Source organism: Ilyonectria robusta (genome assembly GCF_021365365.1).
Source record: "Ilyonectria robusta strain PMI_751 chromosome Unknown BGZ61scaffold_32, whole genome shotgun sequence".
Taxonomy (NCBI): Eukaryota; Fungi; Ascomycota; class Sordariomycetes; order Hypocreales; family Nectriaceae; genus Ilyonectria; species Ilyonectria robusta.
In genome coordinates this window covers 253,676-267,445 of record NW_025764466.1, presented here as the reverse complement: position 1 = coordinate 267,445, position 13,770 = coordinate 253,676, and the positions used below count along the sequence as shown (strand labels likewise).

Below are 13,770 nucleotides of genomic sequence, written 5' to 3'. Positions count from 1 at the left end.
AAAGAAAATTTATATTTTTAGATAAAATAGATATATATTAAAATAGATATAGATTAAAATAGATACTATTAAGATACAGATATATCTTTCTTATTATATAATATAGATTCCGCTATTAAAACAGAGATTTTATTTAATATAATAATATATATATATATATTAAATTATTATGAAAATTACTATTCTAATTACTATTTTAAATTCTATATTATATACTTATATAAGTATCAATAAAAGACTTAGTCTATTAATCCTAATTTTAAGTATAGTCTTTTGCCTCTTCTAACTACTAAGTATATAACCTCCTCCACAATATCTATCAGTTCCCTTAAGTTCTTGTAGTTATCAATCCTTTAGCTGCAAGTTAACTAACACCATATTATTTATCAGCTGCATAGCCCATGCAGTACTACACAAGCTGTTAATATATACTCTTTCTGCCGGAGAAAGTATACGCCCTCGGTATTTCTGAACTAGGGCCTTTAGATAGCCTAGCTCTGCAGTTACCCAGAGTCATAAAGGGATATCTAGACCCGCCAGCCTCCGGATGGTATAACATCCGAAGACTATTAACTGCGCCAAATGGTCGTTGGTTGAGGTGTATGTAAGGATGTAAGGATAACTGGAATAGAAGAGGTGAGGCCTGCAGAGCCTTTATATTCATCAGGGTTTTGCCTTTTCCAAGATCTAGCTTTTCCAGCAGATCTAGCCTTTTGAAGATATAGCTGTTACCTACAGCTTATTAAGGTATTGGGGAAAATAACTAGTTAGACTAGAAATCTTAGTCTGTTTAAGTATACTATTAATCTTTAAATAGACTGGGTATATAGTCTATATTATTAATAGTATTATTAGTATTTTCTTTTTACTATTGAGCTTTTAGTCTTTATATAGATATATATATATACTAGAGTATTTTAACTTCTTAATATTTATAAAGAAAAATATATAACTTATAAAATTATTAAAGTTATATTCTAAATTAAAAAGATACTTTATAGCTATATAGTAGTATAAATAGCAAGAGGATACTAAATAGTAAAATAGTCAGCTTGAGAAAAGAAAAAAGGCTCTAATAAGATGTATTTATCGCCTCGTTCCTCGTTTATTATTTCTTAGAGCAGAGTCTTTCCATTCCCCGAGGTACCAGGACGTACATCATTACCTACGTGCCAGCTCATTCCGTGAATAGCCCACAGTTGTGTCATCCACTACTGAAAAGCCTCCGTAGAATGAATCCATCCCATGATATTTTTATTTGGCTTCTCGCAGTGCAAAATTGCATTTGAAGCTGCGAGGCAAAGATAAGACATCGTTCTTGCCACTCTAAGGTGTATGCCAGCTGGAGATGGAGACCCATAAGTCGAGCCTGGGGTCTTCTAATTATAAGCCAAGGTGCATCATCCACCATTTTTGTGCTGGTACCTCCATCCATCCCGCTGCCTCTATGGTATCAACTTGATAAATTGGCCAAGTCTAGCGCGCCGTCAGGCTTCATGCTACCTGAGCCCACTGAATGGAAGTTCGATCGAACACACGGTTGAGCCTGATCAAGCGGTCAAGAACGTACTAAATGGGACGCTAAACTTTGCCAGTAATTGACAACAACTTCAACGGTTAGCGTTATTCGGCTATCAACTGTTTCGCACCCCAACGAGTGGAGTACTTTGGGGGCCTTAAAATCGACTACCCCTGACCTTCGTATCGGTACATGGCGCAGTAAGTACCACCCACTCGTATAACCTTCTCCCGGACTCAGCATGGGTATCAGGACAATTGGTGATTTCACACAAGGCCCCTCAGAGGCGAGATCCTGTCTGTCTGAACCACCTCGTGTTGAGAGGCTAGACACGCTCGGTATGTCGTCCAGCCTTGACTCTCGTATTGACTGGCCCACAATGGGAGGCACCATCTCGATTGGAGTTGTTACCTTTCCCAAAGATCGCGTCAATCTACGGACCCGAAAAGAAGGATAAAATCTCTACCATGCCCCCGAGGACAGAGCGTTGTTTGGCATCTCGCCTTGGTCCTCAGATCCTTTCCTAGCCATGGGTATCCTCAAATCGCTGAGCTTGAAAGTACTAGGTGCCATCATAGCCACCGGTTTTGTTTTGCAGATACTTTGGTTGTACTCAAACGACTATCAGTTCCCCTCGTTCTCTCTTCATCCACACCAGCAAAATGATCCAGCACTACATTGTCACGGAGCTCTCGACTGTTTCCCTTCGAGTCTCAACTTCCCTCGATTCAACTGGGAGGAGACCTCCCAGTTTTGCCGCGATACTCACCCAGACCTCGCAGAGTCTCGCCCTCTCATGGCTACCATCACCGCACAGTTTGGAAACCCGCAGCTTCATTACCAACGAGCCCTCGGAACGCACATGATGAACGCCAAGGTGCAGCAAAACGATATCCACTTACTTGCCACCAAAATCGTTGACGACCTGTGGAACAAACCGGCTTTTATCCTTGAGATTTTGCTGGACGAGATGACGAAACCCGAAAACGAACGGCTACAATGGCTATTCTGGTTCGACCGCGATACAATCATTCTCGACTCCTGCCGCTCCCCGCTCGACTTTCTGCCCTCCTCCCTACGTCACGCGAACGAGCGAACAAAACCGAACGATAAAGACGGCTCAGACCAGGATACACAACAGATACAACTTCTAGTCACCAAGGACTGGAATGGGTTGAACAACGGCGTCTTTCTGTTACGAGTTAGCCGCTGGAGTGTCGACCTCTTCACGGCAATCCTGGCTTTCAGACATTACCGTCCAGACGTTGAACTGAAGTTCACCGAGCAGAGTGCCATGGCACTGTTGTTGGAGGAGCCCCAGTTCCGCGATAATACAGTGTGGGTGCCGCAGTGGTGGTTCAACGCATACCCTCGGGCGAAGGAAGATTTCAGTCCAAGGAACGGCTCCGCCAAGGAGTACCATGCAAGGAGAGGGGACTTCCTGGTTCACTTTGCTGGTTTGGGAAATCGAGGTGAGGCCATGGCTCCGTGGCTTGATGTTGCCGAAACAGCCATGTCTGCGTGGGCGCTGGAGCCGAATGAAAGAGATCTGGATAGCGAAATACGAGTTTTCTGGGAGGATTGGAAGGCTCCGGAAAGTGCTAGCTAGATTGTGTCGCAATAACCGCTACGGCAAAAGGGAACGATCACTCCTCTTGCCGGTAGTGCTATTATGGTCCATATCTCCGCCTGACAGATTGTCTTTGAGGTTGTAGGCCGTTGGAAAGCCTCGTCGCGGCATTATATCACAAGTTAACATGTAAACTGATGCTGTCGGTTTGGACCTCATTGGGATTCCCTGGGCTTCCACTTCTCCTGATGATGAATCCCGAAGCAGGGTCCATTGGATTGATCCGTGGGCTAAACACCAAGCAAGCTACCGGTATATCTAGGGAGGGTCTCACGGCTAGATTCAACATCATCAGCCCCTTCATCTGTAGATTGTTGGAAGAAACGAGACCTCCCAACCTGTCAGACCAGACAGGTCCTTATTTTCTTTGGCGTCTTGGTTATTCTAGTCTAGTCATACAGCTGCTTTGAAATTGCCCTCTTGCTTGGGCGCACCATCAGCCGTCTAAATTCCAGAACATCCGAGCTGTCTCTCCTTTCCAATTACGTACTGATGAAGCCCCAGGTCGCATGGGTGCCGCTAGATGCTGACCATTTGCCCCTATCCTTGTCACGCCCACGGCGTTTCGGTATTACGGCGGATGCCGCTTCGGCTTGATGTTAGATTATGTGGGGTCGGATACGGTCAATTCGACCAGCGTTCTTATGCTATTGGTGTCTCGAGTGTCTCGGGCCCCCTCTCTGTGAGGGGTTTATTTGCTATCAGAAGTTCTGGACTGGTCTACAAACTGATGATTTGATCAGCATTCCGTGATTTCCCAAGGCTCTCGGATAACAGTTGGCTCTTTCCGAAGCAGCACCGGCGGATAATCCTACGTAGAGATGGGCCATGAGACAAGTTCATCCTCGGCAGCTACATTCCAATGTCCCCATGCTCCAGGGGTAGAGATACGGAGAGACTGGGCTCCTTGGTCAAGTTTTAGTCCTAGCGGAGTCATAGGACTCTACTGGCGCATCACAGTCCTTGAGAAGGATGGGCCGAGACTTCCGATTCTGGCACAGTCTGAGAATGATGCTCGTAAATACAAAGCAGGGTTCATTCATCCGTCACACCCTCTCGGCCTGATCAACCTTACCCCCCGGCTTAGCTTCGTGACCAAACAATTAGCCCGCCAAGAGACGCCTGCATGTTGAAGATACACTACCGAGTACGAAGTAAGGAGACGCGTAATCAACGACCAATAGACACACTTATAATATCGACGGGTCCAGCTATCAGCAGGACACGAGACTCGTTGGGTAGTGACCTGGCGCGCCATCGGCCATCCCCTCGCTTACAAGCAAAGCTACAATAGTCGAGTCTTAGTATCGTAGTTTGATCTTAAGAGGAGGCAGATGGGTGTATAACGGGTAGTACAATGTACATGGCCAGAGCGAAGGGAATGGCAGCAGACGTCTCGAACGCCCCATCAGCAAAGGATGCTACTCAGGGGCATGGCGACCAGCATGCTCCTGATCTGAAACCGCACTTCAGCACTCTCGTAATCCCACAATTGACTGTACCTGCCACAACACCCGCCTTGTTGCCCATGTGTTCAAAGTGATTTGGCGTTGGGGTCGATAAGGGCTTGAACTGGCGCGACGACCCCTTCATGGCCCTGTGTCAACAAATCTCGCAGGTCGTGACGCAGCCACGATGGAAGCGAGACATCTGGACCGGCGCCACGACCTCTGGCGCCTACCCTGACCTTTTAGTATTATAAATAACGTAATGTCCCTTTCGCTTGACTGAAGGTCTGGAGGGCCTTCGCGAGGTGTTTGGGAATTCTCTCACAGAAGGATGATGTTGTCTGGGCTGTGGATTCAGAGTCCTTTGGCACCTGGTGGGACTCTGGGGCAATCCCGAGGCTGAAGGAGTCCTCGTATCTGCATGCCAAAGCCGCGCGTACAGCTGGTTTCGTGTTTCGACTGGCCTGGAAAGGAAAGGATGAGTTGGCTGGGCTACTGGCGCTAATCTAATTGCGCTAAGTTAGATAACTGAAACACACCGGTTCTTCTTTGAACTAACCGCGCGCGTGTACGCCCTTGCACTGCCGCGTCCACACTGCGGCTCAGCGCGCCATTACGAGATATTTAAAAATAAACGACATATGCAGCTACTGAGCTTGTATAGAAAACTAATAATCTAAATGTTAAATATAATTCTATACTATACAGTTAAAATAAGTTATAATAATAGTTAATTAATAGTAAGTCTATTTAAAGAAGAAATAGATATAACTATTAGATATATATATATTTTAATATAGATAAATTTTTAAGCTTTTAAATTTTAAATATTTATATATTTATTTTAAAAAATAATTATTATATTTTCAATTATTTAAACTGATATTTATTTTAAATATAATTTTTAATTCTGTATTATATTAATTCTATTAATCTGCAAATAAAAATATTCTTTCCAAAAATTAAACTATTAAAGGTTTTTATTTATTAAGATATTTTATTAAGAATAATAGACGTTTTAGTAAGAGAATACATCACCCCTATCCGTGGAAGACGCATGTGCTAACGAGATACCTGAGGGCCAGCAAAACAGGCTGGGAAGTTCTGGTCTTCATTTACAGCCTCAGGATCCGCGCCAGAGGAACGAAACGGAAATGTTCCTTTCAAAATATCCTTTCTATCTTGTGCAGTTTGGCGGTGAAGACCTTAAGCTCGGGATTTACGGGATCGCGACGCTGGACGCTTCGTCGTCGCTGTCGAAGGACGAGTTTGCCCACGTAGAGTTGGGCATCGTAGTGGCGCTGGATATCGAGGCCGGCGTCTTCAAGCTCGAATCCCAGCTGTCGCCGCGGTCTTTCGTGCTGGCCGAGGTATGCCCTGTGGCAGGTGTAATCGCGTTCTACTCGTGGTTCAAGGCGGACACGTCAAAGAACATTGTGGCAGGAGACTGGGTCCTATCTCTAGGAGGATATCACCAAGCCTTCAAAGCGCCGGCCAATTACCCACGGCCGCCGCGGCTGGGGATTAACTGGTCCCTGGATGCAAGCCTGAGAATCACCGGCGTGGCTTACTTTGCCATCACGCCCAAGATCTGCATGGGCGGCGGCAGGTTGCACGTCGCCCTGAGCCTCGGAAAGCTGTATGTGATGGTCGAGATTGGGTTCAATCAGGTAGACAAGCTCTAGGTGGACTTTGAGTTCTATAAACAAATCTCTTGGCATTTTTCCGTGAGGCGGATACGCGTTGATGTGATGGATACGCATTGGGATGGACTCTATTGAAGTGGAGATTCATCGTCCTCACTCCGGAATATACTTTCCGTCATAATCTATGATGCGAATGATTCGTAGAAGATATTGCTATCTAACTAAATGAGGATACAATGTTCGGTCTTGAATAGAAGTTGATGACGATGGCATACATCGGGTCCGCCGTCGGAACGGGCTGCGCAGACAGGCAAACCGCCTTACCGGCTAGAATGCCTTGACTCACAGCACGAATTCAAAAGCATACCCGGTGGTTGTGTCAGGGCTGACGTAAAAGACTAACTGGTTCCCACTGTACGTATGAGGATACGTGCCCTGGTTGACCGGGGCTGCCACATTGCCAAATTGACCATCCACATAGTTGAACTGATAGGCTTGAATCGTGATGGTGCCCGAACTCGGCAGGCCAATGGCATCCAACCCAGTAACAAGGATATCCCATGTTCCGCTCGTCAACCGAGACCCGCAAAGCAGCTTGACGGACTTTTTGCCCTTGCGCGTGGCGTAGATGTCGAAGAGATTGTCTGGCGAGCCGATCGTCTGAACTCGCTGACCGGTCATGTTGAGGTTGTAATATTTGTAAACATTGTATTCGCCATTGCCCCAGTACCCTGCTGTGGTGTTGCAAGCGGAACTAGTGCAGTCTTCTGTAGCACCTGGCTTTCCGAGCAGATTGCCAAAGTAGTCGTGAAGAGAATACCCTGAGGCCCAGTTTCCCCGGAGCCCGGTGGTGTTGTACCTCTCCAAGCGTGAGATATACCATGCAGACGATCCGGGGTTTTGCTCGTTGGGTACGCCATACTCGTTGATAATAACGGGGCGAGCTGGCAACCCATATTGGCTCAAAGCCGCCGCGTTGTTCTGAATGTCGCTGGCTACGTTATCACCACCGGTCTCTTCGTGCCAGCAGTAAATATCGGGGACCGAGTTGTTAGAGAGCACAAACGGGTAATACTGCGCATACCAGCTGTTCGATGTCGAAGGCTGCGAGGAGCTGCATGGTCCGATGATGGGTGTGTTGGGCAGGGCAGCACGAATTCGGGGGTAGGCGTGAGCCCACATTTGTAGGTATTGAGCCTGATCGCGCTGCCAAAAGACGCCACCGAGATCTGGCTCGTTCCAGGGTTCAAAGTCAAGACCGTTGATCATATTGTGCTTGGTCATGCTAGCGAACAGGGTGGTGAGGAACTGGTCGAAGTAGGTCCAATCGCCGTTATCGCCTGGCATGGCGATTTGGGCGGTGCCATCGGCTCCCCAGAGATCAGCTACAAGGAGCTGGAAACGCGCGCCGTATTTACGAGCAGTCTTGTAGTTGGACAGGGCAGAGTTGAAGCGGTTCTAAAGATGGTGTTAAACAAGTTTCACGCACACCAAGTCCCGGACATACCTGAAACTCATTCTTGCCATAGACCCATCCCCTCGATGGAGCCGGGAGCTGACTCCCTCCAGCCCGAGTGTACCTGAAGCCCATGTCTTTGTAGAAGTGGTCCGGGATCTGATTGGGAGTGTCTGGAATCCCGTAAATAAAGCCCGAGGCATAGTGGGATGGGGTTCCTTGAGGGACGGCAAGATTCACCGTAGCTGTACCAAGGACATCACGTTTAGCGATGTGTGAGCCCGGTGCTCCGTGGCATCTTCCTGCGGCGAGAGCCAACACGAAGACTTCCAAAGCAGTGTGCATATGCATTTCGAGGAAAGAATGCAGCGTAATTTGAGATCAAGTAAAGCAGGTAGGAACTCATCCACAATGTTGAAAATTCTTGGCATTGTCTGGTACGAGGCGCACTTTATATCCCAGTTCCATTCATAGTCCGAACAGTGAGATCAACACGAGCCGTCCTTGACCTCGTAAGTTCTTGCGTAGCCACAAGACACATCAGCTTAGTCTAAACTCAATTATTCTCCAGACATTACCCCGCAATCTACGGATCGCCCCGGCCGCTCTAACCGCAAAATCAGACGTGGCAAGGCAGTTTGTTTCTTGGTTGTGGGGGAGTCTGGAACATCCCCCACATTCAACACCCGACCTGCCACTATCACCTCCGCCCCCACCGTGAAAACCCGACACTTTAGCTGCTGCATGTTGCCACTAGTACTGTTGGTCTTCCCGATGTGAAAGCAAATTTTTACAGGTCTGGCTGGGCAGCATGGCAGATGGTACGAGGCGAATGTGGAATGTTGACATGGCCTGCGGTGGTACGAGAAGGAGAACTGGCACTTTTACCGGAGAGGCAGGGCGGTAAAAGGCCAGCATCTTGCTAGTCATCATGTGGGGAAATTCAAGGATTATCTTTTGATTCTTTGTATCTTTTCTCCGTCATCGCAGGATACTGCTCAATTGCCTCTATAGCATTGAAATTCAATTGACACAAGTTACCAGCCATATGTTCAGTTACTAAGACCCAAAGGATGGATGCTTTGAGCAGATAAATACAGTGCCTGGCACCTTAGCTTTATCCACAACTTCCAACGAATTGAAACAGACTCTATTGGTAAGGTAGCGCAACTGAACAACTCTAGAAGCAATCTCTCTAAAATCAAGACTATACGACAGATGCATAACTCATGCTTCATATATGTGAAGCAACCGAGCGCAGACGGCTTCTGGTAGCTTCACAGTCAACGCATCGTCCTTCATCACTACCTCAGTGCTCATACTTGTTGGATACAACACCTTTACGTGTGTCTTGTCGGAACGAGGTAGAGCCTTGAGCGGTATATCGATCTCTGTAGGCCCGCCTCTTCGCCACACAGCAAGATACGTTCCATTGCACTTTGACACAAGGCCCAAAGAGAGCCAGTTGTCATGCCATCGTGGCAGTCCAAGGGGCCAGGTAGCGTGGGCGTCTTTGATATCATGACGTATCAGCTTGTAAACATCCATGCCCTCTACAACTAAGTTCAGTTGTTCGACACTGAGGTTGTCTAGGCGACCGCTGAGGTAGACGCGTCCGAGCAGGCTGTTGACCACGGTAAATGCGTTCAACTCATCGTCCCATTCAGCTTGCGGGTATGCCCACGACGCACTTTGCTCGGGAGTGACGGCGGTTGGAACCGCGGCCGAAATAGCGCTGTACAACGCTGGGTCCTGTTGGTCGCTGGTTGATTGGAGAGGATGAACAGCTAGCATGGCATACTCCATGCGCTGCGCGCCACTAGAGCAGTTCTCGATAACAAGGCCAGGATATCTGTCGAGCAGAGACCTCACCCATGCAAGGTATGCTCGCTGGTGTTCCAGATGCTCTGCTCCAGCAGATGATCGCCCACGAGCGTCGGTGCCTTGAACGACCTCGATGTTGTAGTCAAACTTGAAGAATCCCACCCCGTAATCGACGACAAGGCGCTTAATCGTCTTGTTCATCCATGAAATTACCTGCTCGTGGCGATAATCGAGCTGGAATCTCCCTCTTTCAACGACGCGATGGCCATACTCTTGGAAGAAGGCATCCTTGGGCAGGAGATCCCCGACGACACTACGTACGCCGACAACTTCTGGCTCCAGCCACAGACCTGGAGTGAGGCCCTTCGACTTGATCTTGTCCAAGAGTGTTTTGAAGCCAGAGGGAAATCGCTTCTTAGACGGCTCCCACAGGCCGACATCGTCCCACCAGTTGCCATCATCGGCGTACCAGCCTGCGTCAATGACGAAATGCTCGGCTCCGCACCTTACAACGGGGTCCAGTAGAGCTTCGATCTTGTCTTCATCTGGGTCTCCCATGAGGCAGTTCATGTAGTCGTTGAACACAATTGGGAGCCTTTCGTGGTCAGGATGTGGCCGTCGAATCACTCGCCTGTAATCCGTCAAGGCTGCGAATGCCTTTTCGAAATCGCCATTGACTCGCGCAATACAAGCTGGCACGGTCGTGAATTCTTCTCCTGGACCTAGAATCTGCTTCCAGTCGTGGCTCACGCCGGTTGGTCCGCCAGCCGCCAGGTACACGCTGTCTTTGTAGTCGCCAATCTCCCACCGCCATGACCCATTGTTTTCAATTTGCCAGAGCCAAGTATCTCTATTGTCGTTGGATCTCAACAGTCCCATGGGTAGATATGAGCCTGTCGAGAATGATCCTCGACTTTCCAGCCCAAAAGTAGCCTGGGAGGCAGCGTGCCCCTCGGGGAGTTCGCAGATGCCATTGTTGTCGAGGCCAAGTTCAGGCAAGGTATGCTCGCGCCACTGTGACTCTCGAAACCAGCTGTTGGTGGCGGTCATGACAGTGTACTCGTGGAACCAGTTCGGCGAGCTTGTCAAGCCGCCGATAGCTAGCGAAGACAACTGAGTGACGGCGATATTGGCGTCGGGAGACTGGTTCTTGATGGTCACCTCAGACTTGAGAACAGGAATGCTTCCGTAAACGGTCAGGCGAGCCGTGACGTGAATCCTGGTGGCCTCATCTCCGCTATGGATTCTGAGCGTTTGAATAGAGCCGTTGCGGGCAGCTTCGTGGCTCTCGTACTTTAGGCGTGCCGAAAGGTAGCCTCCTATTAGAGCCTTTGACGTCTTGTCGGAAGTGTTGCCCTCGCCGACGAGTTTGACGCTGACCAGCGGCACCTCGGGCGACTTGAAGAGCGATTTCCTGGGCTCCGGCTTCTGGGAACCCCTGGGAAGGAGTTGAGACAAGCAAATGGCGCCGTTGGCATTCTGAGTGAAGCCGACGTCGAAGGCGTCGGTCTGCCACAGAAAGCTTGTGGGTTCGCTCATCTTTCCGCTGAGCCTTTGAGGGAACGGTGTATTTTATGAATTTGGCGGGCCTAAAACAAATCTCAAAAGGTGCGTGAGGGATGGACATGGGCAGGCATTGGTCTCGTGCCAGCCAGACTAGATATAACTGTTGCTAGTTACAAGATGGGCGGGTCTGTCTAAGGCCGATCCACGGCGTCGAAGCCACCGGATTGCCAAGGGTTACCTCGGGATGCTGTCCGAGGGCTCATTCAGACCTCGCTCGAGGTGGCCCTCCATCCTTCTTTTACATCCATGATCACTTCGGACTTTGATGTGGAAATGGTGGATATATTTCGATGGTCTGTCCACACCACCACACCGAAATCCCGACGCGCCTTGCCGCTTGCGACGCCAACGACGCCACATGGAGTTGACTGGCCCGCTTAGTTCGAACAGACAATGCTTCTCATTCTAAGTTATGTCGATTGCAACTAGCCAAGTCAGGCGACTTAGGCTAAGGGCTAGAGAGTGTCTCCCCGTGGGGACCAGGCTTGACTTGCGGGTTCTGGAGGTGGGCCGTAGAATAGCTCCACGGTCCATTCGAGGATGCCATGGAGTCGTGTCGTTCGATCTTCGCAACCAGCACTCGTCCAAAGAAGATCTATATCTTGACCATGGTGTCCTACCTCTGACACTCATCACTCTTCTCTATCCACCATCTCACACCGCTTTAACAAGCGCAAACCCAACCATCCTTCGCAACACAAGCTCCACCATCCAGCCATGGAAGGCAAGACTTCGATTGGGTCTACGGACCACGACGAGAAGCCGCGGCCCCAGCCCGTGTCCAAAGCAGACCCTGACTCCAAGAACATCCTGGGTCGCAGAGGCTCCTGGGAGGCCACAATAGAAGACGCCAAAGCTGCCAACGCCCACGAACACTCTCTCACTGTCCGCCAAGCTCTCAAGGCCTATCCGTGGGCTGTCTTCTGGTCTCTGATTGTCTCCATGTCCATCATCATGGAAGGCTACGACACCATCCTCATCGGCTCGCTCTACGCCTATCCGAGCTACGCCCGCCGCTTTGGTGCACAAGATGCGGCCACGGGCACCTACCAGATCGAGGCCAAGTGGCAGAGCGCCATGGGCAGCGGACCTCAGGCCGGTGCCATTGTTGGTGCACTCTTCAATGGCTTCCTCATCCAGCGTTATGGCTACCGGCCAGCCTTCATGTTTGGCGTCATCTTGATGGCAGCCTTTGTCTTTGTCTCCGTGTTTGGCATGTCCGTTGAGCTTCAGGCCGTGGGTCAAATCCTCTGCGGGTAAGTTGGGAACAAAGGTTCCCATGTCGTCGCAAATTTGTTCAGCACTGATTCAATGTCTGCAGTATTCCATGGGGCATCTTTGCAACTATCGGCCCTGCCTACGCTTCCGAGTTGTGCCCTCTTCCTCTGCGAGCCTACCTCACCGCTTACACGAATATGTGCTTTGCGACGGGTCAGCTCATTGGCGCTGGAGTCCTGAAAAGCTTCATTGACCGAGAGGACGACTGGGCCTGGCGCGTTCCGTTTGCCCTTCAGTGGCTATGGATTCCTTTCCTCATTGTGGCTTCCTTCTTTATGCCTGAGTCGCCCTGGTACCTGGTGCGCAAGGGCAAATATGCCGAAGCGGAGAAGAGCGTACTGCGATTGACGGCAGAACATGAGAAGCCACATGCTCGAGCGCTTGTAGCCCTGATGATCCACACCAACGATATCGAACGAGAAATGGCCGAGGGTACTTCTTACTGGAACTGCTTCAAGGGCGTGGACCTGCGTCGAACTGAGATTGCATGCGTCTCTTTCCTTGGCCAAATCACTTGTGGAGCCCAATTTGCCTACTCTGCTACCTACTTCTACCAGCAGGCTGGTTTGGACTCCGAAACCGCTTACAATCTGAACCTGGGCGGTACTGGTATTGCGTTCTGTGGAACGATTGCTTCTTGGTTTCTGATGAGATACTTCGGTCGGCGCGTTCTGTATCTCACAGGCATGTCTGGCATGAGCGTGTGGTTGTTCATCATCGGTGCCTTGGCTACTAACACCCACAACCCGGCCGTGAAATGGGTTCAGTCGGTTCTGTGTGTTGTCTGGCTTCTGACCTTTTCTCTTACGGTTGGGCCCGTCGGCTGGGCTATTCCGGCTGAAGTGTCTTCCACCCGTCTTCGTTCCAAGACTGTGGTGCTGGCCCGAACCTCATACTATGTCGCACAAATTGTCGCCAACGTCATCCAGCCCTACATGATGAACCCGAGCGCCTGGAATTGGAAGGGTGAATTTTCTTCCGTTATTCATTTGCATCCTGCTGACTGTTTCCATAGGATTGACTGGTTTCTTTTGGTTCGGCTTCGCATTCCTCACAGTTGTTTGGGCCTTCTTCCGCCAGCCCGAGACAAAGGGACGAAGCTACGAGGAGCTCGATCTCATGTTCGAGGCCAAGCTACCTACAAGGAAGTTCAAGAGGTATCATGTCGATGCATACGTCGATGATAAGAGCAACCGCCTGCAAGAGTCTTAGATATTCTATGCCTGTTGCTTGATAGCCACAGTAGGGGAGTGGGTGCGGGGAACCTGATTGTCTACTATTCTACTCGATCTTTATACGAATTAAATTGCAATTTTCCAACCTCCACCTGATAGATATTTATGTCGTGATGTAAATTATATCGTGAAGGCAGCTCATAAACGGGTTCGTTCAGTACATCGCCG

The 13,770-nt window shown here is 49.4% G+C and overlaps 5 protein-coding genes across 5 annotated transcripts; 3 read left to right on the top strand and 2 right to left on the bottom strand.

Moving 5' to 3' along the window:
• Nucleotides 1–2,048: 2,048 nt before the first annotated feature.
• On the top strand, nt 2,049–3,128 carry BGZ61DRAFT_367511 (galactosyl transferase GMA12/MNN10 family-domain-containing protein; the record flags this gene model as incomplete). The annotated part of the gene is made up of 1 exon (XM_046241792.1): nt 2,049–3,128. The coding sequence occupies one exon, from the start codon at nt 2,049–2,051 to the stop codon at nt 3,126–3,128; it is 1,080 nt and encodes a 359-aa protein (XP_046096917.1).
• Nucleotides 3,129–5,751: 2,623 nt separating this feature from the next.
• BGZ61DRAFT_539114 (uncharacterized protein) lies at nt 5,752–6,282 on the top strand (the record flags this gene model as incomplete). Its single annotated transcript, XM_046254743.1, has 1 exon — nt 5,752–6,282. One exon carries the CDS (start codon nt 5,752–5,754, stop codon nt 6,280–6,282), a length of 531 nt encoding a protein of 176 aa, XP_046096916.1.
• A 303-nt stretch (nt 6,283–6,585) lies between these two features.
• On the bottom strand, nt 6,586–8,050 carry BGZ61DRAFT_499148 (glycoside hydrolase superfamily; the record flags this gene model as incomplete). The annotated part of the gene is made up of 2 exons (XM_046251372.1): nt 6,586–7,701; nt 7,751–8,050. 2 exons carry the CDS (start codon nt 8,048–8,050, stop codon nt 6,586–6,588), a joined length of 1,416 nt encoding a protein of 471 aa, XP_046096915.1.
• An 876-nt stretch (nt 8,051–8,926) lies between these two features.
• On the bottom strand, nt 8,927–11,062 carry BGZ61DRAFT_499147 (glycoside hydrolase superfamily; the record flags this gene model as incomplete). The annotated part of the gene is made up of 1 exon (XM_046251371.1): nt 8,927–11,062. One exon carries the CDS (start codon nt 11,060–11,062, stop codon nt 8,927–8,929), a length of 2,136 nt encoding a protein of 711 aa, XP_046096914.1.
• Nucleotides 11,063–11,806: 744 nt separating this feature from the next.
• On the top strand, nt 11,807–13,579 carry BGZ61DRAFT_499146 (general substrate transporter; the record flags this gene model as incomplete). The annotated part of the gene is made up of 4 exons (XM_046251370.1): nt 11,807–11,829; nt 11,911–12,345; nt 12,411–13,333; nt 13,383–13,579. 4 exons carry the CDS (start codon nt 11,807–11,809, stop codon nt 13,577–13,579), a joined length of 1,578 nt encoding a protein of 525 aa, XP_046096913.1.
• Nucleotides 13,580–13,770: the final 191 nt, after the last annotated feature.